Genomic DNA, 25,522 nt, shown 5'->3' on the forward strand with positions numbered 1-25,522 from the left:
GGAACCCCTCAGCCCCATCTTAACATAGGAATGAGTTAACTTGTTTCAATGCCTGTTATAAAAAAACAAATAACCCTTCAAAAATCTGATTTAACACATTTTTTATTTCACTTTTTTCCATTTCTTTATAAAACAGTCATCTCACTAGCAGCTCTCTCCCCTAAATTGGGGGAGGGGAGGGTGGAGGAGGTTGGACACCTCCAAAGAAGGAGGGAAGGGGGAGAAGGGCCCAGGGTTACCTCCTGAGGTTCTTCTGGGCCTGTTTCAACAATGTGTCAAAGTCAAGAGAATCAAATTTGCTCTTTACAGGAGCAGGGTCAAAGTCTTCCCGGTTGGAGTCTATAAAAATAGAGACAGACATCAAGGTCTCTGACAATACTTCCCAATCACAGGGTCCTCAAATGGCCAGCCTCCTCCCACCCCAATAATGAATGGAATAACATCAATCACCCTGGTGTTAAGTAAATAAGACTAAAGAGCCCCCATTTCTCCTCTCATCCCACCCCCTTTGTGTTCTTTGTGTGTCACCTAGTGACAAGTCTACCTAGCTCCACTCTCAAAAGGTTGGAAACCCTTCTGGGGACAATATGAAGTATACCAAAGCCTCGGGGTCTCCTCCACTCACCAAGATCAGAATAGCTTCTCTTGCAGAACTGCCTGCGGCCCCCAAAGCAGAGATCAAAGGGCTGCTCATCTGCCTGCCTTAGCTTGTGGCCACTCTCGATGGCTGCAAATGCCTCTTCAGCATAGCGGTAAGTGACGAAGCCGTAGTTGTCACTGGTGAGGAAGGTGAGGCAGAGGCTGGGATGGCTATTTAGGCACTTGCCAAGGAGAAGAGATACTTCCCAGGGTAGAGAGAGACTCGGGTAGTTCTTCTTCCCCAAATGGCCAACCCTCTGACTAGGAGTGAAGGTGTCATCCTACATTGCCTAACACACCAGAGGAAGGAAGGGGGAAAGACAAAGCAGCACCAAGGTAGACAAATGGGGTGGAAAGGACATTCTGACCTAAAGGTCCAACCTTACCCTTGGACACGGAAGTGGATAGTGCACTCCTCAATCTCTCCAAAAACAGAGAACCTCTGTTTCAATTCTGACCGAGTCATGCGGCCAGGTATCTTCCCAATGAAGACCACTCTTCTCTCCTCCTATGTTGAGACAAGGAAAATTGACACACCATGAGCCAAGGCCACTGCTGCAGAAGGCTCTCCAAGCTCATGGCTCAGGGGCAAGCCCCATCCTCCCAGGACCTATTCCTCTACTCACTATTGCACGCTCCTTCTGCAGCACTCTCTGCCTTTGGTAATGGTCATGTGAACGATAAGAGCTGTACCTGACATGAAAAGAAGGTGCCATCAGCCCCCCAGACATTAGACAACTCAAGTCTCAGAACTCTCAAATTTGGGATTTGCATCCCAGATACCCAGACTCCCTGATCACACACTCACCTCCGCCTCCTGTCACTTCTCCGGCGGGGGGATGGGGAGCGGGACCGGCTTCGGGAACTGGATGACGAAGATGAGGAAGATGAGGAAGATGAGGAAGATGAGGAGGAGGACGAGGAAGAGCATCTTCGGGAACGTCCAGAAGAACTGCAACTGGATCTAGAGAATAAAGAGGCATGCAGGAATGCTGGGAGTGGTGCAGATATATTCTGCTTACCTCACCTTGGCCCCAACCTTGCCTCCCTGTCCGGAAGCTCAGGACCAAAGGAAAAGCAGAGGAAAAGAGATCTAGAAGAACTCCACAGATGACCAAACTGAGCCCTCATGAATTTTAGGCGTATTTGGAATGTTTTAGAGTGTTCTCACATAGATCATAGTTATTTTCAACTATGCAATTAACAACAAAAACGTTTAACAAGTCAAAGAAAAATAAATGGAGACTTGGGAATAAAGGGCTGGGCCCTAGGTCTAGCTGGGGATGCCAGGCCTGGGTCTCTGGGTTCCTGCTCCCCTAACATGTCTCATAGCAGTACTGTGACCAGGATGTAAAAAGGAGGTGACTTGCTAGACATGGAGTAGAGGTCATTTCTTAAGAGGTCATTCTGGCTCAGGGGCACCTGGATGGCTCAGACGGTTAAGCGTCCCACTTCAGCCAGGTCATGATCTCACGGTTAGTGAGGCTGAGCGCCACATTGGGCTCTGTGCTGACAGCTCAGAGCCTGGAACCTGCTTTGGATTCTGTGTCTCCCTCTCTCTGCCCCTCCCCCACTCGTGCTCTGTCTTGCTCTCAGAAAATGAATAAACATTAAAAAATTTTTTTTTAAAAAGAGATTATTCTGGTTTAAAAACAAAAAATTATTCATGGATTAAGTAGGAAAATCTTGGTCTTTAACTGAGAAAAAGGCATTGCCAGAAAACGTATGAGGCCACAGTGACAACCAAAGGAACTGCCCAGACTCTTTCCTGGACAGATGATTAGAAGAACTGCCATTAACAAGCTACTTATCCCACCTTCCAACATCCCACAAGAAAAGAGCAGAAGTGAGGACTGATAAAGTATGTAAAGGATCAAACACGGGCGAGACGCAAGCCTAATGGTCTCCCCAAGGCAGGGGTCAAGGAAGCAGCAGACCTCGGTGATCCCCAAACTCAAACAGGGTATAGAAGCTATCTTCTCACAGCTTGCCTCCTTCAATAATCCAGGAAAGGGGAAGAAGACAAAAGCCAAGGACAGAAGTAGAAGCCTTAATGCCTGAAAGCATCAAGCTCAATGTGCAAAAGCTTTCTAAGTAAACCAAAGGAGAGCCCATGGACTTCCTAAATGAAGAGGACCTAACAGGCCATCAGAGCTCACCTTCGCCACCTCTTGTGTGGGGGGGAGAGGGACCGGGACCGGGACCGGGATGAGGAAGACGACGATGAGGATGAGGAGGAAGATGCTTCGCTGGTCCGGTTGGACCCAGAGCTGATAGAACGGCTGCTGCGGCCACGGCAGCCCTGCCAACCCCGGCTTGGGGGGCTGGCCGACCTGCAGGCTTTTCGGTAACAGCGCACCGACCGCTGCTTGGCTGAGGGCTCAGGGGGAGTCCTAGTGTTCATGTCATTCCGGCAAGGTGAGGCCTCAGGGGAGAGCAAGGCGGATGGGGCAAGGCAAGTTGCTGGGGCATCTGCCTGCTCACTGCTAGTCCTGTGATCAAGTGGCTCCTGGGAGGCAGCTGTGCGTGGGGGCAGGGGGGCGGCCAGGCCCAGGGACAAGACGGGTTTGATGGTGATGTCCTGATGGCGTTTGACGTTCCATCGGGAGCCCACCTCTGGAATGACTAAGGCAGGCGTCTTTTTGGGGGGAGTCCTGCTCCGGACACAATAGTCATGGTCCCCAGAGCCCACATGGACTGGACTAGGGCCATGGACCCCTTCTTGGAGGCAGGCTGCAGCTGGATGTTTGGCCTCTGTAACTCCTTCAGGCTTCAGGGTTCCCTCCTGGGCGGTGGACTTAGGAGATTTGGCTTTGGCCAGCAGTGAAACAGCAGCCAGGGGCTTCCATAATTGGTGGGGAGGGGTGGCTGGTGGGGTGAGCCCTGTGAGGGGAGGGAGGATGGAGATAGCAGGATGAGATCCGATTCTACACTTCCAGGGGCTCCAGAGACCCCCACCTCATGTCACAAAGTACACCAAAGGTCAACAGCCCAACTTCTCCCACTATTGCAACTATTCCTTCCCCCAAGTTCCCCATCTTGGGGACCGAGCAATATAAACCCAGACAGCTAGTGTCCTCCTGAACCCCTCAGCCTCTCACTGCGCAAACCTAGTTAGTGACCAGCTCCTATATGGTCTACCTCTCCATTCTTAGACCCAGCCCTCCCCCTACACTGCCTGGGCTGCATCTGCCTGGACTCCTGTAATCACCTTCCAATGATCTCCTGCCTGGGGCTTCATGCCCATCCACCTGTTTTCTACATTCCTGCTACAGGGAACGGCCCCGTAACCAATTGCTTCTTCAATGCAAAGATAAAGTCCAAACAGCTTAACACGGCATTCAAAGTTCCCTTCATCTGACTTCCTACTTAACACTTCAGCTTTATCTCTTGCTTTAGTTCTGCCCACCACCCTCATCAGCCACTACACTCCAGTCAAACCAAACAACTCATAATTCCCCAAAACGTAACAGGCTGGTTTCATTTCTTCAGTTCTCCAGCAGCTCCATCTCCCTAGAATGCCCCATCCCCTAAATCTAATTGGTATTAGTCATCTTCTCAAACCTCTGCCTCAGGGATAACACCAACTGTACATGACCCTCCCCTGACCGACCCATTTCAGATCCCACTATAAACCACAAAGGCTCCTTTAACATACGATCTCTGATACTCAACATGCTCGTTTATACATCTCCCTGGACTGTGAGAATCTCAAGGATGAGGATCAGATCTCTGTATTCCCAACAACTACACACACCCAGTGCAGGGCAGACTCTACAAACATTCGCTGCATAAACTAATCAAAGGCAGAATTCCCCACCCTGAACCCACCTGCCACGTTGGCCAGTTCTGGGGCTTGTAACCGGTCTAGGGGCCTCTTCTCCTGGGGAGTGTCAACGTTGCTGGCGGGGGAAAAGGGAAAGCCTGGTTCATTGCCTCCTCAACATCTTGTATATGTTTTCCTCATAAAGCAACGGGAGAGGGGTGTGTGCAGAGAATAGGATACACAAACTGCCCCTATCACTCTCCTCCAGCACAAATGCGATCTTACTGACTGAATGTAGTTTGGGTCTCAGCTCAGCTCTGTCCAATTCTAGGAGGCAGGCTGGCTATGACCTTAAATACCCCCCACCTCCTTTAAGCCAGGAGACTTGCCTGCCTAGCTCAAACCAACCCAAAATCAACATGGATGGGAATATGCTTGGCAGCACAGGATAGGGTACCATGAACATGAAAAATGAAAAAAGGCCTCTCAGTGCTGGAAGACTGAGGAACAAGGAGGTCCAGGGTACTTCGTCCAAGGAGTCAGGAGAGCCCTAGCCACCAACACCTTACCCCACTTGATCTTTTATCATCACCAGTGTTGAGCAAGCTTAACACTTGATAAAAGGAAGGAAAGAAATCCCCAAAGGCACAATTTGCCAGAAGACAAAAGGCAACTCCAGGACATTTGGAATCCCAGACTGGAATCAGCCAGAGGATGGTACACACCCTCCTACCTACCACCCAAGACAGTGCCCAGTAGTGATGAGCTGAGGAGGGGAGGGGGAAACAGGGAAAAACTCTAAAGCTGACTAAAAGCCCTGTAACAGAGGCATCCAGTTGACGGTCCTGAAGCACCGGCCGGCTGCTGACCAACAGCTGTAGGGTAACTCGCTCATATGTCTCCATACTCACCCTGAGTTTCCTACAGCCAAGCTGTCAGCAGGAGCCGGGGGAGGGCACTCCTTTTTGGCTGCAAAGAAACCAAATTAGTTAAAAGGCCAACCAGATGTTCCAGACTGAGGAGGCACAGAAGGGCTGGCTTTGAGACCCAAAGAAGAAAAATCCACTTTGTGTACATATATCACTGGACTCTCCCCAGAGAGATCCATTCTCTTCTAGTAGGTACCCAGGTACTATTTTTAATCATGTTTCTGCTCAGAAATATCTGTTAACTTCCCAGTGAGTCTGAGATAGAGTCCAAACTTCTAAGACTAGCGTTCAAGGTTCTATATGACCTGACTTTCCAGTCTTGGTCTATTCTGGTTCTACACTTACACCATATTACATTTTTCCTTGTATTGTAGATAACTTGTTACTAACTCAGGGACATTTATGTAATTTTCCTCCCCTATTAGACCATAAGCTCCTTACGAACAGGACATAGTATCCTCCAGAGCACCTAGATCCTTGCTTTGTACTGAGTAAGCTCAGCTATCCACTGTCTTCCAAACATACAATCCTCCTTATACTTCTGCCTTTATTCACTACACATGCATCCTGTATTTCAGAGCCCAGCCTAACAGCCAGTTTTCTAGAAAAATGTCCCCAACCAACCCAACCCACTGGGACCTCCACATCCAACTACTCTTTATAATTCTTGCCATGCTTACTGCCACCTGTCCCTGGCTTAGACTGTATTGTCCATGAACCTTGTCTTCCCCTTGCAATCAGATTGAAACTACTTCTCTGGGACTGAGACCGCCCCTCCACCGTTCCCTTCCTTCCACCTAAGCAACTACAGGGCTGGGCCCAAATAAAGCATCAATAAAAAGCGATTACAGCATAGCTACCTAGGTGCCCTCACCTTCAGATTTCTCAAACTGCTCCAGCAGACTGGACAGGTCCGATGCCTCAATTCCTGTGGAAGTACACAACACAGGATTGGAATCCAGCCCCTATCGACTGAGTGCCCAGGTCCTGGAATTCCCAAGTCATCTCCCAAATCAATTCCCTTGATGCTGTCCCTAACCACTGTACTAAGCAAACCAAGGCAGCAACACAAAGCAGAAGAAATCAAACAAACCCAGAGCTCGCTCTCTCAAGAACCCTCCAAAAAAACAAAGAACCCTCCAAACAAATCTGACAAAGACCAGTCCCTATGAGAGTGGTTTATCGTGTTCTATGGAGGACACTCCCCATCCAACCCCCATGCCTTTCACATCAACTAAACCATGTGGCACTTACCAATCTCACTGATGAAAGCCTGTACCACGTCCTCAGGGCCTTGAGTCCGTGGGGTAGGCAGGAAGGAGAGTTTCCTTAGACGGGCTGGGTGGACAGCAGGCACCTTAGTTACAGTGCTCTGCTTTGGTGTGGGTGTAGGAGCAACCTTGGTAACAGGAGAGGGGGGCTTCTCCCTGGGCCTTGTCTCCTGGATCTCAGGCTTTAGCCTCTCTGATGCAGGCTCCTCAACATCCACACTCTCAGCAGACAAACACGGTGGAGCCTTAATCTGGGGGCTTTGCATTGGGGAGGACACCTTATGTTTCAGATGAGGAGACACAGGCACTGACTTGACTTCCACCTTGGTGGGCTCCACCTTGGTGGGCTCTATCTGCAAAGCTCCCTGGCCAGTTGACCCAAGACTGAGAGGAGGAGCCATTGGCACAGAAAGTACACTTTCAGGAGGGCCAGCTGGGATGCCACTGGGCTCCACCTTGGATGGGGGAGCAGCTCTCCCAACAGATGCCAGAGGCAAAGGAGGTGGTGGCATAGAAGGCCAGAATGGAGGGTGTTGCAGCCCTGGGCCCCATCCCAAGGGCCCATAGGCACAGCTGGAGCTGTAAGGTGGGACTGGGGCTGGAGGGGGTACCCAAGGCACATTGCAAGTGGGGGGCACAGCATAGGTGCCAGGAGTACCAGATACTAGGGGCACTGTTGGTGGCGGGGGGAGGCATGGATAGCCAGAAGGGGACACAGGGGGATAACAAGGCCAGGGTGGCACAGGAGCATAATGAGTATAGGGATCAGGTGGCACCGGTCCCATAGACATTGGAAGACTGGGAGGCTGCAAGGGAGGTGGGGGCAGACTGGGGATCCCTTGCCCACCTGTAGGAAGGGGCATCATGGGAGTCATGCCTAGCCCACCTGGGGGAAAAGGCAAAGCAGTGGGCATTGTGGAGGGCATGGACTGCACAGTAGGAGGTGGAGGTCTTGCTGGTAGTGGTATCTCTTGGGATGGCACCTGTTCAGTGGGAGTTGAGGCCACAGGTTTGCTTGCAGGTGGCTCAGGACTAGGAGAAGCAGGGCTGGGACCCATAGGCACAAAGCAAGCCTCAGGAGGAACCTCAGGGCTTCTCTGCAGAGTTGTCTTCTTGGCTGGGGCTGGTGGGATGACAAGACAAGGGATGTCTGCCAGCCCTGTGGGGGTCTCTGGGAGACTAGGCCACTTCCCAGCTGGGGGCTGGGGACTCCTCTCTTCCGCATCTGCTTGGCGCTGCTGCCTTCGTCGCCGGTACTCTGATAGGCTAAGAGGCCGAGGTCTGGCTTCCTGGGTTGTGGCACTGGTACTACTTTCTACCTTCAAAGGACCCACAACCTCCCGGACTTCGGGGATGATGGCCTTTAGGGGGTCCAAGGACTCTGACTCCAGAAGTAACTGGGGAGCTGGACTCCCCTGGACTGAAGACACTGCACCACGTCTGGGATCAGATGGCCTAGATTTAACTAGCACAGGATCAACTGGAGCCAGGTCACTGGGAACAGAGTCAACTGGTGCTGAGTCGGCTGGGACAGGGTCACCTGGTGGCAAGTCATCTGAGATGGGAACAACCACTGTAGGGTCAATTTCTGCTGAGTCAGCCAGGACTGGGTCAGCTGGGAGAGGGTCAACCAGCTCTGAGTTGGCTGAAGCAAAGTCAACCAATGCAGGATCAACAGGTACAGGGTCAGCTTGAACAGGGTTAACTGCAGTGGGATCAGTTTCAACAGACTCAAGTGGCATGGGGTCGGATGGAGCAGAATCAACCAGTGAGAGATGAGTTGGAACAGGGTTAGCGTGGATGCTGTCTACCAGGTTGGAATAAAGGTCTAGAGGATCTTCTTTAGCAGCACTAGCTTGTCCAACACTACTCTCCAAGTTCCCAGAGCTAGGTTTCTCCAAGGCAGCTGCCCAGGCCCGAGCCCAAGCCCGGGGCTTCCCTCTACTACGGGGAGGTGCGACCTCTCTTTTAAGTTCCTCCTGAGGCAAATTTCCTGCCTGTGAGGTTATCTCTGTAGCCACAGTAGATTGCCCACGAGAAGATGACCTCAGCCTCCTGGCATAGCCTTCTGTACAGGCTGCTGGCTGCTCTTTGCTCTTCTTCCTCCTGCCCTTTCGAGCTTTCTGGGAACTCAGCATTGTGTTGGCTGGTGGGTTCTGAGACTCCTTGGGCATCATTGGTTCCATGACCTCCTTGGGCTCTAACAAGCAGACTGACTCCAGCTTTTCCTCTGACAACCCCTCTTTCTGAGGGCAGAGGTTCTCCTTGGGCACAGCAGCCTCTGTCTCTGACTCTAGTGTAGGCATGAGTAGCTTCAAAGCTGGACTGGCCTCTAGTGAGTCATCCAGAAGCACAGGCTGGGGTCCAGTAGGAATCTTCCGTACCACAACTGGGATCTCCAGGTCATTGCCAGCTGTGGCTGCCTGGCCCACAATCTCTAGCACCACACAATCCTCAGGCAGTGTCAAATCATCTGGCTGCTCCTGAAGCTCATCCTCGAGTGATGTCAGGTGGGTGAGGTTGGGCAAGCAGTATGGATGCATGGCACGCACCAACTCACTCAAGGAGGAGATGCTCTCGTCGCCAGCTGCCTGCACTGCCATCTCTGCTGCTGCTGTTTTATCTTCCTCCTCCGGGCAGGCCAGGTGCATAGGGAAGTCTGGAATACTGCTCACGGAGTTGTCGAGCTCCCCAGCAAGCATCTGGCCACTAAAGCTGGCCACCTCCTCCTCTTCTTCCCCATCGCTACGCTGCTGGGGAGGAGGGGATTGACCCCAGCGGGCTCTTGATCTTGAGGGTCTCCAGCTAGGAAGCTTAGGGAAGGAAGTCTCTAAGAAGGAAGGTGGGGAGAAGTCCCAAGGGGGATCTGAGAGGGACATCTCAACCTGCAGAAGAGAAAAGAAGCTACAGATATTTTCGCCAAGGATATATTTTTCCAGGCCTGTCCCCACATACTTCTCCCTCCTGGGAGTCTCCGAGGCTCCCTAGGTCAGGCTTACCCCACTCACTCTATTACTGCCTGTGCTGGGCCCCAGTGGGTCAACTGGGGTGATGAGGTCACGTTCTGGAGGTGTCCGGGAGAGGGTGAGCAGCTTGTGCAGCTGACAGGGAGAAAAAGACCTGAGATGAGTTTGTGCTTCACAACTATATAAGTAGGCCCACAGTCATGGTTCTAACATTTGCACCAACCACATACCCTCTTCCCCTGGTCCCACACTCACAGAGGAGCCCTCCCGAGGTGACACAAGCAGTTCTGAGTCAGGAATGCTGTCAAACGGAGACAGGTTCTCGGAATCTGCATTGTCCAAGATCTCTGTCAGAGCTGTGAGCAGTGACACTTCATTCTGGTCCTCCAGAGATAACCTGCTCTGCTCCAGAAAGACAAAAGAAAGGTCCTACCATTATTCCTAATGGTCTACTGGCCACTCAGAATGACTGCAAGCCAAGAGAATCAGCCTCTCAGGCTCAGTTCAGCTCAATTTGCTAGATTGCCAGGAAGCATGGGCTCTAATCTCATTCATTACCATCTCCCACCCCTCTAATGCCAACAGAGGCCTGTCAGAATTGATACTTAGGCTTATGTTTCACATACTCCTTCCACCCCTAGATGTGGGATGCTCAGCAGACAACCCTCGGCTAGGCTGGAATTGAACTCAAAACACAGATGGGAACCCCCCTGGACATGTAAGTTGGGGGCCCATGCAGGACTACAGTCCAAGCCTGCCAGGGCATGTTCACATGGGATATAATCTGGCAGCTTGTAGCCCAATTCTCCTGGAGAAATAAGAAACACACTTCAAGGACTCAGTTTAGGTATCCAGGAGCCAAGATCCTGGGAAAGCAGAGCCACCGGGCCATAGCCTCCAATGCAAAGCTCCCACCTGAAGACCTCCAAACCCAGTCCCAGCTCACCTCCCCAAGGCTCCCAAAATCTTCAATGAGGGAGATGAGGGAGGCATCCATGTAGCTCTGCATGGTCCCCAGCAGTGTCTCATCCTGCAGTATCAGCTCCTCCATCTCCAGGTCCTTGTCCCTCAGACAGGGGCCAAGCCGAGACAGACTGACAAAACCAGAATCGTCCCCTTCCTCATGCAGCAGCACCTGAGGTAAACAGGACAGTCAGAAGGGTGTAAAGTCTGCAGAGCACGGGGCACCTAGGGCAGCTGAATGATATGCTCTGTAAACCAGGTGCCCAAGCTTCCACCAATGGCCCCAGACTCAGCAGGAGCCCCACCAGAGCCAAACCTCTGGACTTGCTGGGCAGAGAGAAGTACAACCTACGAAACAAAGCCCCAGTCAGGATAGCAGTGTCCATGGATCTTCTGGGCAAAAAAAAAAAAAAAAAAAAGTTTGGACTCCATCCAGAAACAGTTGGAGCCACAGAAGATCACTAAACCAGGGAGTAAAAACATCAGAAAGAACAAGATTTTTCAGAAGAGTCAAACAGTCTGAGGGGTACACCGAAAGAGTGGTGGTCAGCAAACAGGCAATTTCAGCTCCAACCACCTTCCCTCTCCCAAATCCTGCCTAGGCCTCTCTTCTCTGCTTAGCTTAGAAACCCTACCTTCTTCAAGATAACTCAGGCTTCCCCAATCCATGCTGATCTCTCCTCACACCCCTGAATTCATTCAGGTTTCTGTACCAGTGGCAATCACATCTTGTCCCCTCTCCACCCCATGATAGTCCTAGCATCATTACTAAAACTAAATTCTAAGTTCCTTTGGGGCAAAATAACCCTTTGTACGATACTAGCCTATATCCTTCTTTGATCTTGGAAGGGTTTAAACTGTTCTTATACTTCCTAATTATTCATGATGCCTAGCACCGTTTCTTATACACAGCTGTGATTCACACTTAATTCACACTTTTATTTTGAAGGCCCTACAGTGTGCCACTGAACCTCTCAATGGTAGTCCCAAAGGAAAAGTCTCCTCCCTACTCCTACCATGTGAGAGCAAAAGAAGAGAAAGCTTGATTCCTTGAGTCAGTACATGGAAAAGCCGCACCCCACTACTTGCCTGGGAACCAGCAACATCTTCAGCCTTGTCAGGCAGGGAGCCACCCGCCCAGGCCTGTCAAGAGTGTGGGTGTGGGCAGAGCCAGAAGTAGCTGGAATGGGACTGGCAAGGCCAGAGGCCAAAGCCAGGGGTATCTCCACTATAGGAAACAGATGATGGAAAGACTGAATAGAAACAAATACAAGCCTCCCTCCCCCACTCAGCAAAGGGAAACTCTGCACCTCTTTCAAGAGAACGCAAAAAAAAAAAAAAACACAGGTATGACTATACCCTCCAAACCCACCCCCCTAACCAAGCTGAGGAGTTCAAATGCCCAGAGAGGAAAGGCTAGATACACTTTAGGAGACCAAGTCCAGAGAGGAAGTGAAAGGTGGCAGGTTTTAGGCACTAACTCCTCCCAGACCTTCACAATCCTATAATTACAACCAGCAGCTGAATAGCACCTGGCTCAGCAAACACTCCTCCTGGGTGAGCAAGGAGACTGCATCTCAACTTGCCCTGCCACCTACCTGACCCAGCCACCAGGCCAAAATCTTTAAGACAATGCCCAGCTCTGGGAACCACTCACCACCTCCATCAGGCAGGTACTGGAGCCCTAGTCAGAGACACCCCTCTCTTCACCTGACAGCACCTATCCCTCAATCCTCACACAGCACAGCTCCCAGATACCAAGATCATCTAGCAGAGAAACCCATCTGGCTTTCTCACATCCAGTCTTGTCCCTACAGGGTTCAAAAACAACTACAAGTTATTAAGAATACACATCTGATCACTTTGAGACTCTTCCTAAACCCTTCCAATAGCAGCTTACTGCTCTTAGCATTAGGTTTAAACTCCTTAATATGTCTTACAGGGGTCCTGATCTTCCCTACTAGGCTCTTCTCCAGTATGTCCTCTCTTACTACTGTGCCTCTCTCTCTATGCATCAGCCATACAGGTTTCTGTTTCCTCAATAAGCCATATTGAAGCCTCCCACTTCAAGGCCTTTCCATACTATTTCCAATGATGAAAACTTCCCTCCCTCACCTCAACTTAATATCCCTTCCCAGACTTCACAATATAGATTACTACTGCTGGTTATATAATCCCAAATACGCTGCACTTTTCCTTTCGTGCCACTTATCATTTATTTATTGCCTGTCTATCACGATAAAACTGGACGATACTGGAGAACACGGACCATGTGTGGTTTTACCACAGCATCCCTTGTGTCTGAATACAGTATCTCAATAAATAGTTGGTTGACTGACTAGCTTTCACATGCCCATCTTTTGGGGGGAGGACGTAAGGGAAGAGATATACATAATCTCTCCATGAGACCATCTCCAACCACCAATAACCACCTAATTTGGATTACAGCTGGATCGTGGATCCTTCCTGCCTCTCCTCCAAAAGGTGGGCAGCTCCCAAACTACGTCCCCAGAATCTTGGGCCCGAACTGGTCTGCTGGAACTGACATTACCTGGTAGCCTGCGGCCCAATTCCCACCTAAAACCAAAACAAAAAAAAACCCAAAAGCTTTCAAGGACTCAGCTTAACTGCTTAAGAGAGATAACCTTTCAGACTGAGTCCAGCCCACTGGCAACTTTTAAGAAGCCCTCTGCAGAGGAGTGTGATAACACTTTCTCAGTATGGAGAACTGAAGGCCAAGCCAATAGAATCTGACAGAAAGAAACCACCCTTGTCCAATAAATGTTCAACTAGTGGTGAATAGTTCTCAAATGGCCTCTTTTCCCCCATCCCCAGCAAAATTCCAAAGAGCCTTAAATACAGACCACCTCAATTTTTTGTGTGTCAATAAAAGAAGCAGGCCTTAGCCGCGGCCTCAAAAGAGATGCTGGAGGAAAAAGTGGGGGAAGGAGAAAGGATTCTCTTTACCTTACTTAGGCTTATCCCATGTATATGTTGACACTCCCCATGCCCCTTGTATCAGGAATGAAGCAGGTCCGAAAGCAACCAAAACGCCAGTGTCCATGACTCACAACCCACCACAAGCCGGTCAGACAGAAGCCGCCACAAGCTTACTTCGCAGCCCTTCAACCTCAGCCTTTCTACACTGCCCAACACACTCTAACATCCACAGGGAACTGACTCCCCGCACATCTGGAGAGTCCTTCACCATCCCCTGTCGAGAGGCGCCGTGGACCAATGCACGAGAAAAAAAACTACTCCAAGGCTCTGCGCAAAGTTTACTCTAGCAGCCCCTACCTTCCTTCCCAGCCAGGGCCCCCCCCCCCTCCACCAGCCCCGCCGGAGATGGCGGGACAGGCTGAGACACACCCAGTTCCCAGCAGTGCGGCTCCAACGCCTATACGAGATGCCGGGCAGCCTGGAGCGGGAGCCACGTGGACATCCCCTCCCCGCCCCCACGTGGACCCGAGGGCCACCCCCCCACCAGAAGCCCAACCCACGTGGGTGCCAGGGCCGCCTAGAGGGGGAGGGGAAGCCGACAAGTTCTCCCGGGAAAATTGCTCCCCCCCCCCCCAATCCCACGTGGCTCCGAAAAGGCATTGCGGCGCGGTGCTAGGGGCACCCCCACTCGGCATCCTTAGAGGAAGGTCTTAGCCCACGATTCCAAGTCCGAATCCCTGACCCCCCACCACGGGCCGTTTCCAACACCCGACTATGCCCCTCCAGCATTCCGGAGGAATGGCCATGGGGACCCCGCCTCTGCCTGCATCCCTCCAGCAAACAGCCCAGGTCCATTTAGCCCAACCTGTCTTCCGCAGCCACCCGCATAGCCTCCCGAGCGCTTCCTCCCTTTCCTGTGGCGTCCACGTGTCATCGCCCGGCACACGCTGCTTTGCTGCCAGCCGCGGGCCGCCAGCCAGCCTCTCACCTGCTCCCCACCACTCACAGCGCCCACAGTCCCATACGGCGCTTGGCTTCGACTCCCCCAACTGCTGCCGCGCACTCCACCCCCGGGGTCGGGTCCGGGGCCCCCACTTGGTGACGGCGCGACTCCGTCTCTCCGTCCCCGGCGCGCCGCCATCTTGGCCCCTGAACACTCAGCGCAGCTCTGGTCGCCGGCACCGCCTCGCCCAGCAGATTGTGGGAAAGGAACTACAATTCCCGGAAGACACTGCAAGACTGCGGATCCCAAAAGGCCTTGCGGCAAGACCCACTCGCACCTGGGAAGAGGGCCCTGGCCTCGCAAGGGAGCCTGGGAGTAGTAGTTGCTTTAAGGGGAGCCCAGCGGCACGTGCTACAGACATACTGTCATGCTTAATTTTGTGTTCCGCGGGGGGGAACCTAGTTGGGGAGCGCGAGGTAATAAGAGGAGAGTTACCATTTGCGCATCTCTTTATTGTCCTAATTTGTCCAACTGTCGGAACGCCCTCTTTATCTGACGTTCTATAATGCGGTACTTTCCTTTCCCCTTAGACCAAGTGGGCCTGTGTTTTGAAACAGCACCCTCTAGTGGGCACCCGCACTCCCGGAACTAACCTTCACCTAATCTGCGCCACTCCTGCTAGTTTAATCTTTTTTTTTTTTTTTTTTTTTTAATTTCTGGTTTCATTAGGAAATGAAATAATTAACACACATCACTGTATAACTTTAAGGCATATAGCATGATTGTTTGATTTACAGGTACTGTGATTACCACCATACGTTCAGCTAACCCATCTCCGTATATAGATAAAATAAAAAAATTTTCCCCTTGTGATGAGATTTCCTTTTTAACAACTTTCCTATATACCATACAGCAGTGTTAGTTATGTAATGTTGCATATTACATACCTACTACTAATAACTGGAAGTTTGTAGAGTTTAATCTTAAAACACCGCGTTCGAGGGATCTCCTTAGGGCTTCTCAGAAACCCACACTGGCACCTCATTGCCAAATGTATTTCTCGTTGCTGCACTTTATCTTGCTGTCCTCCAAAGACAACTGGTGTTCTCCTACCTTTGTTTTCCTGTTTGGAATATTTGAACTTGGAAATATCTTTCATGCCCTCTTTTATCTAGGAAAGCTTTTTTGATCATTGCAATCAACCATGGTCCCTCTGTATATTTTCTACAGTCCATCACTATCACTGCTATTGATTCGTCATTTCAAAGATTTTTCTTACTGTTTTCTTAAAAAAAAAAAGTTTTCTACTCAAGTTTAAAAATAATTTCAAATAGTGCAAAACTATATATAAAATTATATTAAAAATTACACTTGGCAAATTCCAGTTCTCCCCAGATTTGACCCTTGTTGCTTTTGGTGTGTATTCATCCACACTTTTTCTATGCATGTAAAAATATATATGGACACACACTGATCTTTTTTTGTTGTTGTTCAAAAATGTGACCCTTCTGGGGCACTAGGGTGGATCAGTCGGTTGTGTCTCACTTTGGCTCAGGTCATGATCTCAGGATTCCTGAGTTTGAGCCCCATGTCAGGCTCTGTGCTGACAGCTCAGAGCCTGGAGCCTGCTTCGGATTCTGTCTCCCTTTCTCTCTGCCCCTCTGCCGCTTGCACTCTTCTCTCTCTTTCTCTCTCTCAAAAATAAATAAACATTAAAAAAAAAGTGACATTTCTGGGAGCACCTGGGTAGCTTAGTCATTAAACATCTGACTTCGACTCAGGTCATGATCTCACGGTTCCTGAGTTCAAGCCCCACATGGGCCTCCCTGGGGACAGCGCAGAGCCTGCTGGAGATTCCCTCTCTTTCCCTCTCCCTCCCTGCCCTGCCCCTGCTCATTCTCTCTCTCTCTCAAAAATAAATAAAAATAAACGTTAAAATCAGAATGCGAGCTGGTGCAGCCACTCTGGAAAACAGTATGGAGTTTCCTCAAAAAACTAAAAATAGAACTACCCTAGGACCCAGCAATTGCACTACTAGGCATTTATCCACAGGATACAGGTGTGCTGTTTCGAAGGGACACATGCACCCCCATGTTTACAGCAGCACTATCAACAATAGCCAAAGTATGGAAAGAGCCCAAATGTCCATTGATGGATACATGGATAAAGAAGATGTGGTATATATATGCAATGGAGTATTATTCGGCAATCAAAAAGAATGAAATCTTGCCATTTGCAACTACATGGATGGAACTGGAGGGTATTATACTAAGTGAAATTAGAGAAAGACAAAAATCATATTACTTCACTCATATGAGGGCTTTAAGAGACAAAACAGATGAACATAAGGGAAGGGAAACAAAAATAATACAAAAACAGGGAGGAGGACAAAACAGAAGAGACTCATAAATATGGGGAACAAACGGGGTTACTGGAGGGGTTGTGGGAGGGGGGATGGGCTAAATGGGTAAGGGGCATTAAGGAATCTACTCCTGAAATCATTGTTTCACTATATGCTAACTAATTTGGATGTAAATTTTTAAAAATAAAAAATAAAATTAAAAAAAAAATAATAAACATTATTAAAAAAAAAAAAATGTGACCATTCCAGGGGCACCTGGCTGGCTCAGTCAGTAGAGCATATGACCCTTGATCTCAGGGTTGAAAGTTTGAGCCCCACACTGGGTGTAGAGATTACTTAAAAATTAAAGAAAAAATCTTGGGGCACCTGGGTGGCCCAGTTGGTTAAGCCTCTAACTTTGACACAGGTCATGATCTCAGGGTTCGTGGGTTCAAGCTCTGTGTAAGGCTCTGTGCTGACGGCTCAAAGCCTGGAGCCTGCTTTAGATTCTGTGTCTCGCTCTCTCCCTCCCCCTCCCCTGTTCACACTCTCTCTCACTCTCTCTGTCTCTCAAAAGTAAATAAACATTAAAAACAATTTTTTAATTAAAGAATAAATCTTTACAAAAAATGTGACCATTCCATACATATGGTTCTACAACTTGCTTTTTTTCATATAACACTATAATAGTCTTTACTGAGATCTTACTTACTGATACTTTAGTAAGTATCCATTCTATTATATGACTATACTAATATTTAAGTTATTTCCAATTTTTTACTATTAAAAATTAATTTTTTTTAATTTAAATCTTAGTAAATGTACAGTGCAATATTGGTTTCAGGAGTAGAATTCAGTGATTCATCACTTATATACAACACTCAGAGCTCGTTACAAGTGCCCTCCTTTGTACCCATCAACCATGTAGCCCATCTCCCACCCACCTCCCTCCATCAACCCATAGTTTGTTCTCTATCATTAAGAGTCTTTTGTGGTTTAGGGCACTGGGGTGGTTCAGTTGGTTAAGCATCCAACTCTTGGTTTGGGCTCAGGTCATGATCTCACAGTTCATGGGATCGAGCCCTGAGATGGGCTCTGCACTGACAAGGGTGGAACCTGCTTGGGATTCTCTCTCTCTCTCTCTCTCTCTGTCTCTCTCTGCCTCTCCCCACTCTCACTCTCTCTTCCCCTCTCAAAATAGACAAACATTAACAAAAAATCATTAAAAAAAAGAGTCTCTTGTGGTTTATTTCCCTCTCTTCCCTCACTTCCCAATGTTCATCTGTTTCTTAAATGTCACATACGAGTGAAGTCATATGGTATTTGCCTCTCTCTGACTGACTTATTTCGCTTAGTATAATACATTCTAGCTTCATCCGTGTCATTGCAAATGGCAACATTTAATTATTTTTAATAACTAATAATTATATATATGTGTGTGTGTATATATGTGTGTGTGTGTGTGTGTGTGTGTGACATCTTCTTTATCCATTCATCAGTCAATGGACTTTTGGAAAAACTGAATTACAGTGAACAGGTGTACCTGGGTGGCTCAGTCAGTTAAGCATCCGACTTCAGCTCAGGTCATGATCTCAAAGTCCGTGAGTTCGAGCCCCGCATTGGGCTCTCCACTGTCAGTGTGGAGCCCACTTCAGATCCTCTGTCCCACTCTCTCTCTGCCTCTCCCCTGCTTACATGTGCTCTCTCTCTCTCTCTCACACACAAAAATAAATAATAAAACATTTTTTAAAAAGTTATAGTGAACATTCTACATGTGTACATGTATCTTTGCACTTTTTTACACTCTTCCTATGGGATAGTTTCCTTGAAATAAGATTGCTGAATTAAAGGAGGTATACATTTGCAATTTCAGTGGATAGTGCCAAACTGCCTTTTAGGAAGGCTGCATCAATATACATTCACACACACACACACACACACACACACACAATTCATGAGAGGAGAGGCCTCTGTTATAGGCTTTATTTTTTTTTAAGTTTATTTATTTATTTTGAGAGAGACAGAGAGAGAGAGACAGAGAGAGAGAGAGAGATTGAGCATGAGTAGGGAGGGGCAGAGAGAGAGAGAGGGGAAAGAAAGAGAATCCTAAGCAGGTCTAAGCTGTCAACACAGAGCCCATTGTGGGGCTTGAACTCATGAACCGTGAGATCATGGCCTGGGCCCAAACCAAGAGTCGGACACTTAACCCACTGAGCCACCCGAGTGCCCTTCCCATATAGGCTTTAAAAGCCATAAATTCATGGGGTGCCTGATTTTGGCTCAGGTCATGATCTCATGGTTTGTGAGTTTGAGCCCTACATGGGCTGTCTGCTGTAGGCACAGAGCTTACTTTGGATCCTCTGTCCCTCTTTTGCTCTGCCCCTCCCCCACAATCTCTCCCTCTCTCTCTCTCCCTCTTCCCTCCCTCAAAAATAAACATTTTTTAAAAGCCATAAACTCAGAAACTGAATCTTTTCACATTTTTTTCATAAAATAGTCAGATGAGGGCAACAATAAATTTTATTTGCAATAAATCTGGGAATAACTTGCCTATAAGAAATTATTAACAACCAATACAGGATGGTACAATTCTTCCCCTATGGAAGAAACATATTCTAAGAGATGCCCTGCACATACTGGCCATTTGGGCTCTAATTATGGTCATTACTTCGGTGATTGGGCTTTGGGAAGAAGATTAATGTTAAAGCAGAAAGTTGTGCCATTTTTGCTTTTTTACCATCTAATGAAACAATCTATTCACATAAGTATGATGTCTGCGTGAAATCTACTAAAAAAATAAGTATGTCTTTGGATCTCCAATGACACCTAGACAGGCGTGTCATGGTTGATTCCTTGGCAGGTACATTTCTAAGAGCCATAAAAAACCTCAGGGGGCACCTGGCTGGCTCAGTTGATAGGGCATACATAGGACCCTTGATCTTGGGGTTGTGTGCTCAACGAGCCCCATGCTGGAGGTATAGACAGTACTTCAAAAAATTTTGTTTATAAATTAAAAAAAAAAAAAAGGAAAACCTCAGAAACATGAGCCATCAAACTCTGGGCACCTCCAATCATGTATCCTTGCCTGACTCCATGCTCACTAAAGACTCACCTGGTTATAGTAACTGACTTGCCATATCATTTTCTATGTTGAGAAAGCATGTTGATCAAGTGAGACAAAATGTCCAGTTTGCATGACGTATTTTTCAGTGAGAATTAACAAATCAGCACTCCGGTTTATTTATTATTGAGTGCCTACTATGTGCCAGGCACTGTTTTAGGCACTGGAGATACAGCAAGACAAAACAGACCAAATAAACAAAAACAAACACCCTCCCTAGTGGTGCTCAAATTCTACTGGGGAGATAATCTGCAAGTAAATAAAGAATCAAAATAATGTCGGCCATAAATGCTATCAGAAAATAAACAAGTTGGAGAGTGTAAACGGTAGTTGGAAACAATTTCATATGGTGTGAACAGGTAAGGTCTCCGAGGAGACGTTTGAAGTAAGACCAGAAGCACAGGGAGGACCTAGCAATTCAAAGAGTATATGTTGGGGCAGCTGGGTGGCTCAGTTAAGTGTCTAACTCTTAATTTTGGCTCAGATCATGATCTCACAGTTCTTGAGATCTAGCCCCACAATGGGCTCTGCGTTGAGCAAGGAGCCTACATGGGATTCTCTCCCCCCCCCCCCCACCGCCCTTCCCCTGCTTGCACTCTCTCTGTCTCTTTCAAAATAAATACATAAACTTAGAAAAATAAATAAAAGCAAAGAGCAGCAAAAAGAACAGTCGGTGCATAGGTTCTGAAGTGGAAATCCATTTGTTGTGTTCAAAAGGAAGACTAGTTTAACTAAAGTATTCCAGAGAAGAATGAGAGTAGTACCTAGAAAGTGTTTCATGTGTATTTAATTTGTATGATTCAGTCTCCTGAAACTGATGTATCCTGATTCACTGCCTAAATTGGATCTCTAGGTCTGCAACATTGAAGACCAGACCTCGTATGATCAGAAACCCTCACATGGCTCCCAATAATCTCTACCTCTTATTATTCCCACTCTTATTAGCCCCACCCCCAAATCGTAGCCGGCAGGGTTTATCTATGTGACCAATAACACAAAGCAGACATGATGATATATCACCGCTGAGATTAGGTTACAAAAAGACTGAGGCTTTCAAGCCAGGGGCTCTTGTCTGTCTCCCTCTCTTTCTCTTTCTCTCATCTCTTACTCTAGTAAAACTAATGTGCCATGTTGTGCCTATGGAGAGCCCACATGGCAAAAAATTAAAGCTTCCGTCCAACAGCCGTCGAAGAACTGAGGCCTGCCAACAACCATCGCAGTGAACTTGGAAGCAGATTCTCCAGCCCCAGTCAAACCTTGCAGACCTGGACAACAGCTTAACTTATCTTGTGAGAACCCCTAAGTCAAACACCAACTAAGCCACTTCTGTGTTCCTGACCCTCAGACACTGAGTGAAATAATAAAAGTCTATTGCCTTAAAATGTTAAACTTGAGGGTAACTTGTTACACAGCATTAGATAATTAATATACCTGGATTGCAGATATTCTGCTAGGGAGCCGCAACCCTTCAGGGACTATCTCTTTTAGCACTTAATTTTTAGTCCCCCAAACCCAGTTCTGAGGAATGGTTTACACTCTTTAGCTTGCTGTCACATATCACCTATCATCGAATCCTTGCAATATCCCCAGAAGAATTAGAAAAGCAAAGATTAGGGGCACTGACGGGGCACCTGGGTGGCGCAGTCGGTTAAGCGTCCGACTTCAGCCAGGTCACGATCTCACGGTCCGTGAGTTCGAGCCCCGCGTCGGGCTCTGGGCTGATGGCTCGGAGCCTGGAGCCTGTTTCCGATTCTGTGTCTCCCTCTCTCTCTGTCCCTCCCCCGTTCATGCTCTGTCTCTCTCTGTCCCAAAAATAAAATAAACGTTGAAAAAAAAAAAAATTTAAAAAAAAAAAAAAAAAAAAGATTAGGGGCACTGAGGTGGCTCAGTTGGTTGAGCGTTGGACTTCAGCTCAGGTCACGACCTCACAGTTTGTGAGTTTGAGCCCCGCATCAGGCTCTGTGCTGACAGCTCAGAGCCTGGAGTCTACATCAGATTCTGTGTGTGTGTGTGTCTCTCCCTGCCCCTTTCCTGCTTGTGCTCTGTCTCTCTCTCTCTCAAAAATAAATAAACATCGGGGCGCCTGGGTGGCTCAGTCGGTTAGGCGGCCGACTTCGGCTCAGGTCATGATCTCGAGGTCCGTGAGTTCGAGCCCCGCGTCAGGCTCTGTGCTGACAGCTCTGAGCCTGGAGCCTGTTTCGGATTCTGTGTCTCCCTCTCTCTCTGACCCTCCCCCATTCATGCTCTGTCACTCTCTCTCTCAAAAATAAATAAACGTTAAAAAATAAATAAATAAATAAATAAACATTAAACAAAAAAATTTAAGGAAAGCAAAGATTACTATCTCCCTTCTACTGAGGAAGAAATTGAGGCTAAGGAAGGGTTGATTCATTTTCATAGAGATACACAGTGAGCAAATTATTGTTTTCTTTGGCTCATTGGTCCCATCACTGTACTAAGCAGTTGCTTATGGAAAGAGAAATGAATGAATAAGTTTCATCCACTTGGTAGGAATGCTCTGAAGGCCAGGGGCCCTTTTAGGAAAAAAAAAAACCAAAAAACAAAAAACAAACTATTCCCAAATACTGGCATGCATAAGAATCACCAGAGAAACTTCTTTAAAATACAGGCTCTCGTAGGGGCACCTGGGTGGTTAAGCACAGAGCCTGATGTAGGGCCCCAACTCAAGAACCTCAAGATCATGACCTGAGCCAAAATCGAGAGTTGGGTGCTTAACTGACTGAACCACCCAAGTGCCCTAAGATTTTACTTTTAAGTAGTCTCTACACCCAGATTGACCTTATAATCCCCAAATCAAGAGTTGTATTCTCTAATGACTGAGGCAGCTAGGCACCCCTTCCTGAGAGTTTTTTGCACACTTTAAGAAACTCCTTGGGGCGCCTGGGTGGCGCAGTCGGTTAGGCGTCCGACTTCAGCCAGGTCACGATCTCGCGGTCCGTGAGTTCGAGCCCCGCGTCAGGCTCTGGGCTGATGGCTCGGAGCCTGGAGCCTGTTTCTGATTCTGTGTCTCCCTCTCTCTCTGCCCCTCCCCCGTTCATGCTCTGTCTCTCTCTGTCCCAAAAATAAATTAAAAAAAAAAAAAAAAAAGTTGAAAAAAAAGAAACTCCTTTGGCAGAGAATGAAGTGGTGGTTGTACATGGTGATGGTGATAATGATGGTAAATGGAGAACAGGGAAAGGAGTCATGTGTCGGGGCAGGGGAAGATAAATCCTGTCAAAATTCTTATAATCATTCAACAAAGTTATAGGACACATAGTAGGTTCTAGGTACTCTGTTAGATGCTAGGGCTATAGTCATCAATAAGATATATATCATCTACCATCTCAGTGGAAAAAGAAAATTCATCCTTGAAATAGAGTGATGCCAATAATATTTGTGGATGTTTCAGGGCTAAAGAAATGTGGGAGAAAATAGAGTAGGCCGAGGTCTGTTAGAAATAAGCCCGTCGACCCAATCAAAGAAGGGACACAGAGACTCAGAACACAGTGAAGGGGGGCTTTAATCAACATTCTTGCAAGAGCAGGTGTCTGATAGACAGGCACACTCAGGGCAGTTACAGCAGACAATTTATCTCCTAGCATGCAGGTCCTTTCCCTGGTTCCTCATTGGCTGAGTACTACAGAGGTTACAGCCTTACCCAGATGTCACCTATGCCCATGTAAGGCAAAAAGTAGTCTGACTGGAACAAATGTGCATTCCCTGAGGTCACACAGAGACTTTCAGCCCCTCCTCCTTTTGGAGCATGCTCATTGCAAAGCCCATGAAAATAAGCCAGGGAAATGAAGAGGGGAAGAAAAACCAGGCAGTGAAATGTTTAAGGGTTTGGGACTCCATCGTGGGGGGGAGGTGGGAGGTTTCATACGTATTTCCAACAGGTGGTAAACCTATTAATTAGACAGCACAGTTTTTATTTGGTATTTCTGAAAATGAATCATCTCCTTTACTTCTCACAGGTCAAGGTCAGGAGAGGGAGTTGCGTGGGACAGGTTCTAGGAGCCAGAAGAAGCAGAAGCCCACCTCTCTCTGGGAACAAGCTTACCCAGTTGCTTCTGCTGCTTGTCTCTCTGTGGGGCTCCTCTCCCCCTTTCCTCACCTCACCTCTTCTCCTCAGTACCTCCTACTTCACTTCATCCCCTGTGCCTATAGTTCATTTTGCACTAATGACTGGTATTAAAAAACACTGGAATGCTACTGAATTGTTCACTTTAAAATGATTAATTTGTATCATGTAATTTCACCTCAAAAAAAAAAAAAAAAAAAAAAAGCTAGGTGCTCATATTCATCCATCCAAATCAGCTAAGCCTGCCATCCTCCAGGACATGTCATTAAATTAAAGACCTTCCACAGCTATAACTTCTCTTCCTATTTTTGCCTTCACCACAGTTCCCAGAGCTGCTCCAAAGATGTTCTCTCCTTCCCCAGGTCTGGTCCATACTAGAAGACAGGAGGAAGAGCACTAGGTTGAGTACTTGTTGACTGTGTGACCTTGCACAAGATACTTAACCTACCTAAGCTTGGTTCCTCAAGGACTTAAACCATTTACTTTAATCACTCATTCAAAAGCACTGAGATGATATTTCCTTAAAGAAAACAGGGCCACTAGATCAGCTGGGATGGGAGTGGGAGGGGTTCTTTCCCAGGGGAGGTGAAGCTAGAAACTGAGGTTTAAAGGAGGCATTAATTAATTAGTAGGCAAAGAAGAGGGAGAAGAGTGTTTTACAGACAAGTTCAAATTTATAAATCTGAATTTCAGTTTTCTTGCTCGTTCAATGGAGGTAATAACATCTTCCTCCAAAGGTCGTTATGAAAAGTAAATGAGATCTCAGGTTTGTGAAAAACTTAGCACGGTGCCTGTTACACTGTATGCTCAACAAATGCTATTTTTGCTTCTTCCTTGACTTCCAACTTGCATTGTGTAATCTAGAAGGGAACCTCAGATTCAGAGGAGGCAAAGTCCCCTATAGGGTGGGTTGCAAGCCCCTTTGTCCACCCAAGTGATTGGTGATCACCTTGGAATCTGGTTAAGCTAGTTGTTTGGAATGAGTGGCCTCAGGGGTAAGTGGTCACAGGATTGGGGGAAGGCAACTTCATGGACAGTAGAGAATGAAAGGGGTCAACGCAGACAGCCCCTCTCCTCCACACTAGCTCTAATCCTTCAGCCAATCCAGACCACTATTGACACTCTTGAAATAACAGATAACCTCATAGAAAGTAGGAAGGGGCTAACATATATTGAGAACTGACTACACGGCTGGCATGAGGCTAGGTGACTGGGCATACATGTCTAGTGATTCTCACCAAGCTGCAGGTACCAATTACAGAGGTTAAAGCCAGAGCTCAGAGTAGGGAAGTCAGTTGTCTCAGGTCATTTGCTCTGTAATTCAAATCTAGGTATCCCAAATTCCAGGCATGGGTTCTGTTGCTTTTGGTTCTCCTTAATCCTTCTACTGCTGACCTCTGCCTGGGGGAATGTGAGGAGGAAGTGGACAGAGGCAGGGGATGCTGCCAAACAAAATACCTGTATAAGTATGGATGGCTTCAGTCAGGTCCCCCTGCAGCCCCTGAGGTAAGGGAATCCACAGCGTGGATGAGAATGCTGGAGTTAAGAGTGTGGCTGTGCTC

The 25,522-nt window shown here is 47.8% G+C and overlaps 1 protein-coding gene across 4 annotated transcripts; it reads right to left on the bottom strand.

The window, feature by feature from the left end:
- Positions 1 to 84: 84 nt before the first annotated feature.
- On the bottom strand, positions 85 to 14,665 carry PPRC1 (PPARG related coactivator 1). 4 transcript variants are annotated; one of them, XM_078434758.2, is made up of 14 exons: positions 14,481 to 14,664; positions 10,518 to 10,706; positions 9,827 to 9,973; positions 9,605 to 9,706; positions 6,589 to 9,490; positions 6,209 to 6,262; positions 5,317 to 5,374; positions 4,471 to 4,541; positions 2,799 to 3,522; positions 1,448 to 1,603; positions 1,266 to 1,332; positions 1,026 to 1,147; positions 626 to 777; positions 85 to 339 (listed from the first exon to the last, which is right to left on the bottom strand). In XM_078434758.2, exons 1-14 carry the CDS (start codon positions 14,613 to 14,615, stop codon positions 236 to 238), a joined length of 4,983 nt encoding a protein of 1,660 aa, XP_078290884.1. In that variant the 5' UTR covers positions 14,616 to 14,664; the 3' UTR covers positions 85 to 235. The 4 variants fall into 4 exon arrangements, with proteins under 4 accessions (XP_078290884.1, XP_078290883.1, XP_078290882.1 ...); XM_078434757.2 differs by having other exon boundaries at positions 9,614 to 9,706; positions 14,463 to 14,664; XM_078434756.2 differs by having other exon boundaries at positions 14,463 to 14,664.
- Positions 14,666 to 25,522: the final 10,857 nt, after the last annotated feature.

This window comes from Panthera onca, chromosome D2 (assembly GCF_046562875.1).
Source record: "Panthera onca isolate mPanOnc1 chromosome D2, mPanOnc1 haplotype 2, whole genome shotgun sequence".
NCBI lineage: Eukaryota > Metazoa > Chordata > Mammalia > Carnivora > Felidae > Panthera > Panthera onca.